The sequence below is a fragment of the Poecilia latipinna genome, unplaced genomic scaffold (assembly GCF_001443285.1).
Source record: "Poecilia latipinna isolate Pla-1442-1.1 unplaced genomic scaffold, P_latipinna-1.0 Scaffold462, whole genome shotgun sequence".
NCBI classification, from domain to species: Eukaryota; Metazoa; Chordata; class Actinopteri; order Cyprinodontiformes; family Poeciliidae; genus Poecilia; species Poecilia latipinna.
In genome coordinates this window covers 241,912-247,420 of record NW_015113078.1, presented here as the reverse complement: position 1 = coordinate 247,420, position 5,509 = coordinate 241,912, and the positions used below count along the sequence as shown (strand labels likewise).

The 5,509-nt window shown below is 46.8% G+C and overlaps 1 protein-coding gene across 4 annotated transcripts in view; it reads right to left on the bottom strand.

The window, feature by feature from the left end:
* Positions 1-258: 258 nt before the first annotated feature.
* lrch3 (leucine-rich repeats and calponin homology (CH) domain containing 3) overlaps positions 259-5,509 on the bottom strand; it is a 14,490-nt gene continuing 9,239 nt past the window's right edge. For 3 of the 4 annotated variants that reach the window (XM_015039095.1, XM_015039098.1, XM_015039096.1), the window contains 6 exons: positions 5,311-5,344; positions 5,118-5,231; positions 4,586-4,683; positions 4,375-4,512; positions 4,224-4,301; positions 1,620-3,326 (listed from right to left, as the gene is read on the bottom strand). In XM_015039095.1, the coding sequence (XP_014894581.1) occupies positions 3,129-3,326; positions 4,224-4,301; positions 4,375-4,512; positions 4,586-4,683; positions 5,118-5,231; positions 5,311-5,344 (660 nt within the window). In that variant the 3' untranslated portion in view covers positions 1,620-3,128. Of the gene's footprint in view, positions 583-1,619; positions 3,327-4,223; positions 4,302-4,374; positions 4,513-4,585; positions 4,684-5,117; positions 5,232-5,310; positions 5,345-5,509 lie in introns of those variants that run through there. The other variant, XM_015039097.1, reaches the window with a different exon arrangement.

The window sequence follows — 5,509 nt, the reverse complement described above, 5'->3', positions numbered from 1 at the left end:
AATTTTTAAAATAAAATTTTCCACTCACTTTATAAAAAATATTCCCACAAAAAAGTAAAACAATCAGATGTTCCACAAGAACAAAAAGGTCAAAAACTCTCTGCCTGAGTTGGATTTTTCCCAACCAATAGTCTAAAAATGTTTTACAGTTTAAAAAATATCGTTTATCCATTTTTCCTCCAGTCAAAGCAGTAAAACCTGCTGTTACCATGGAAACTCAGACATTAATGTTGATCTGGATCAATCAGCTCAACCAAACATTATCGACGTTTTCATTTATAACTCCTGATTTTAACTTCCTGGCACTGATGGGCTTCCATACGCCACACAGCTTCCTGAACGGTGTCACAACGACTCGTTTCTGGCTGTGGGAACTCGGCGAGCTCTGATTGGTTGTTACAGGAGGCCGACTGAGCACGTGCAGGCCAGCGGCTAGATGACCACGGAGGGCCCAGGTGGCATTGCCGTCGTCGTGGAGACAGACTGCTTGGGTGGAGCCAGGTCCAGCAGCGCGCTGACCGTCCCGGCCACCTGGGGGAGCCCTCGCTCCTCCAGGATGTGGAGCGGAAGACACAACTTAGTCTGCACAGACAAACACCACAGAAGAAGAGCAAACAGCGAAGGGCGGGGCGTCAACAGAAAGGTGGGTCAAATGATGACAACTTAAATTAAGGAACAAAACAAAACAACTGTAACCATGGCAACTCAGGAAAAAGAAGCAGGAAGAACAGGAAGTGATGCGGGATGGAGGGAAGGAGAGCTGCTGCTGAGCACTGCCAGTCAGCAGCCTAAAGGACTGTTGTTTTCTCTCACTCACAAGTAGGGCTGCAATAGAGATGCGAATCGTTCAGCGTCCTGCGATTTAGAAACGACTTTTATTTCAGAAATCAATTTGTTTCTGGGTTTCAGTGTAAATGTTAGACTCAAGATGAAAAGACAAATAAAAAATTTATTTAAAAAATTCTAACAAGTTCAATTTCTGCATAAATATCTAACTTAATTCACCTGTATTAGGTTAGCTAAGCTGCCTGGCTTTTTCTTAAAAAAAATTCAAAATATAATTTTAAGCAGAATTAAAATAAATTCAAATCGACTAACATCAGTTTTTGATAGTCTTGAATCGATCTAGAATTGACAGTAGGAATTAAGATTCTTTACAGAATTTTTCTGCACTTCTAAGATGCAACTACTGTAATTATTTTAGTAATCGATTATTCTGATGATTAAATTTGCAGATTTTTTATTTAACTGCTTATGTCTAAGAAATACATAAAAATAAATATATTTATTTCAGGGTTTGTTATTTTTACTGAAAAAAAAAACAGTAAAAAAACTGAAGGAGACGTGGATGCAAAACAGTAACAGACAAAGGTTGTTTTTTCTATCTTAGATGTAAAAAGTTAACATTTGTTGTAAAGTTTGACTTCATTACAGCTCTAAGTGTGCTGTTCTTTCAGCAAAAGGTATTTTTGTTGAGTCTGTATTCTGCAGTTAACGATTAATCAATTATCAAACTACTTGACTCGTCTCGATTAATCTGATTAGTCGTTTCAGGAGGAGAAAAGCTTGGAAACATTTCTGCTAACTCAGGTGAGCTCAGGGGAAAAAATGAGTCAAAATGTTTTTCTGGACTTTATTTAGAGAATCGAGAGGAAAAATCCAGACCGATCCGAGGTTAAAAACACACCATCATCATCATCATCATCATCACTCTTCATCTTATAAAAAGGGGAACTTCAGGGGGTGTGACCTCATCCTGACCTCACAGCAGCAGCAGAACATAACGGTTACCATGGAGACGACTCCCGGAGTCCTGGACTCGGTTCTGTTCTGGTTCTGACCCGCTTCACGTGGTCAGAACTGTAAAAAACACTCAGACAGGCAGGTGGACGTAAGGCACGAGGGGGCGGAGCTTCAGCAGGCAGGAAACGGGCCAAACAGACAGGAAGTTCTGCCTCCAGCTGAGGCGTGATCCTCTACGACTCGGTGAACAACGGCAAAGACACGTTACGGCTTATCCTCAGGTCCATGAAATCCCAGTTCAAGCCAAAAAAAGTCCTGGTACAAGTCCCAGAAAAGGTCCAAAAGACCCAAGTCCAAGTCAGAGTCGAAGTCCAAATGTCCAGTCCAGTCAGAGGTCTCAAACTAACCTGACAAGTCCCAGTCAAACCCACAGAATCTGGGCTGTGTCCAAAATGTTTGCTCCAAGTGCCATAACCATCCCCAGTTCAGGTCCACAAGTCCCAGTCCAGATTCTAATGCTGCGTTCGGACCGAACGCGACTCGATGTGCCAACATGGATGCACGTCTACGGTGCGTCACCGGGCGTGTAGCGCGTCAATCAGAGAGACTCCACTATGTGACGTATTGACCTGTAGTTGGTGTCCTGTCAGGATGTGGAGGCCCCGATGCTAATCAGCAGGCTAATTGCTAGCTAGCAAAGATGGCAGACATGGTTGTGTCCTCCATCTCTGTCGCCATCAGAGCGCAACGGACAACAGACAATTCTGATGCTCGAAACCAAGCGTCCAACTTGAGGCGCTGGATCCGTTTTGGTGAAACAGTTCGGTCTGAACGCAGCATTAGCTAGGCTACATTCACAGAGCAGGCAAACGCGACCCAAATCCAATGTTTCTCATTTCATATCTGACTTTTTCCACAGCAGTCTGAACAGACCAAAAAGTCCAATCTGTCACTTCCGTATGTACATGAGATCAAATAGTTCTGCCGTGACAAAATATAACACCTGTGATTAACGTGTTTGAGGCCAACTTGCTTTTTTAAAATGGATTTAACAAGTTTTATGGCCTTAATCTCAACTACATTAATTTAAGACATTTTAAGGATGCGTGGACGCCCTGCGGATCGGCCCTGCAGAGGCCTGGTGCCGACCGGTTGATTTGCAGGATGTTAGATCTGGACTGGAGTTTGTCAACTCTTCACTAAAGGTACCGACCGTCCCAATTGGACCCGGCGTTCTCCAGAGGAGAGGGAACCTGCAGCTGTGCTTGTTCATGAAGTATTCCACGTTTCTGTGCGTCAGAAACGGTGTGGCTACAGCGGGAGATGACAGCTAAACGTGGGACGGAACGAACCCGACGGAGGTCCTGCAGACGTTCCAGTCGGGTCTAAACATGTGGCGCCAGGTGAACGTAGATGGCGCAGAGCGCCGACATGACGGACAGGTAAAACAGGGCAAAGCCGGCCATTTGGACCTGGAGGGAGGGGCTAAGAGTGGGCGGGGCCAAGGAGAGTAACACCTGCAGCGTCCCATAAACCCCGCCCCCTTTCCCCTCCAGAACGTCGCCCACTGAGCAGAGGCGGTCCTGAGTGCATGTGGGTGTGATGGACACGGTGGAGGATAAAAACGAGGAAGGAGTGAAACAGGAAGCAAAATGGAAGACGGGAAGATGAAGAGAAGAAAGGAAGCTGTTAGTTTAGAAAGAGGAGAAGAAGAAATTTCATCAGATGATTCAGACTGAATCCAAACTTCTGAACAACAACTTCTGTTACAACAATCAGTTTAAAGGCTCATCCCATCTTGAGCAGGAAGTCAACAGCCAGACCGCTGAGAGGACTGTTGCTGTTTGTGAGCATAAAGTTTCTGATTTACAACCGGCCTCTCTGAGCAGGTCTGGCTAAACTAGCTTTAGCACTTTCCTCAGAGTCGGAGCAAAAATTAGATGTATAATCTAACTTCACCACATGTGAAACATTGTTTTAAGTCAGGCTGCAATTAACAATTACTTTAACAATCAATTATTCTGACTATTAATTGTGTAAAAAAAATTTGCACATTCTGCAGATTTTTCTTTCAATCAGCTAATCTTGTTTTATACAATATTAGAAATTCAAATGAATAATCTACACCCTTTAATAAATAAGAAAATAAACATTTTATTAAACTATTAGCTACTTAGCCAAAATTGAAATCAGCAGTTCAGGCTGTTTAAAAATGAGTAATTGGCCAGAAAACGGCAATCGGTGCACTGGAATTATCCAGAAGGAATTTAATTTTTTATATTTGTCTTCAGTTGTTGCACACTGTGGTGAATTACAGACAGAATGGCTCAACACAGAAAGCTTTTAAACTCCTGGTTGGGGTGCCGGTCTGTTAGGTATCTAAAAGCTGATGTATTGGTGTTAAAGTTTAGCGAGTCCTTCCTGCAGTCTGCAGTCTGACTGGTTTGGATTCAGCCTCTGTCTCCCAGGTGTGTGTTTACCTGTGGGACTCCGATCCTGCGACACGCCTCCAGGAAGTTCTCCACGTTGCGGCGACACTTGGCCATGGTGAGCTTAGGCTGCAGGGACAGAGAGAGGTCAGTGGAGGTCAGTTGGGGCGGCAGCATCAACTGACCAATCAGAGACACTCACCACAGCGGGGGACGGGACGTGGATGCTGGGGACGGAGCGCGGCCTCACGTGATTGGCCAGGTGGCACAGCACCACGCCGTCCGTCAGGGCGGCGCCCAGGTCGCTCGGCAGCGCCACCTTTAGCCGGGCCTCGATGTTCTGGGTGGGAGGAGAGAGTCGGTGAGCAGACCAATCACAGAGCAGAAGAGGTGGAAGAGGCGGAGCTATGTACCTTTCTGAGTTGCTCCACCAACGCTGCGTCTTCGCCCACCAGAGGAGGAGCAGCAGGAGCTTCCTCCTTGGGTTGAGGCGGTGCAGCGACGGCGTCCCCTACAGGGCAGAGAGGGCACAGTCACACTCCAGCTACGGATGTTTTCCGTACCTCCAGAACCAGTCCAGTCAACCCGGTTCTACTGGAACCAGAACTCCATCATCTGCTCCACCTCCAGCTGCTGTGGCTCTGAGTCGAACCAACCTGTTCCCCTCCTGGCCTGTGGGGGCGCTGCACCAAGAACCACTGAAGGAAACGACACCAAAACCTCTGAAGACACTGAGAGCAACTTCCTTCTTCACCAGATGGAAACAAAATGGAGGTGTCAGATTTTAGCAGTTGGAGGATTTCTCTTTAGTCTTTGGCTAAAAATCAGGAGCCATTTCTGCTGCTAGCGCTAGGCTAGCATGTTTGTTTTGGTTTTATTTACCCAGAATGGCCTGCGCTGACGTTCACATATGCACTCAAACATCGCAGGTGAAAATACACTCACCTTTTCTCTTCTCGTCCCTCTGACTGAGGCGATACAGGAAGCTCTCCGGCCGCAGGCTGGACGTCCGACTGGAAGCCCCGCCTCCTGAGCCGGGGTACGAAGGCGACTGATTGGCTGAGAGAAAACAGAAAGCTCAGAGTGGGCGGAACTGTAGGTGAGGTTAGTGCAGATTTCAGGTTGGTGTTGCTCTTACCTGTAGGAGACAAGGTGGCTCTGTCCTCCCCCTGCTGAAAAGACAAAACACAGGACGGTTACACACCTGGACACACCTGAGAGAAGCTCCTCCCACCTCAGGCACCCGGAGCGGGGGGGGGGGGGGGGGGGGGGGGGGGGGGTCCCTTAAAAAAGGGAGGGGAAGGGGGGAAACCAGGAGGAAAAAGGGAGGTAACCAC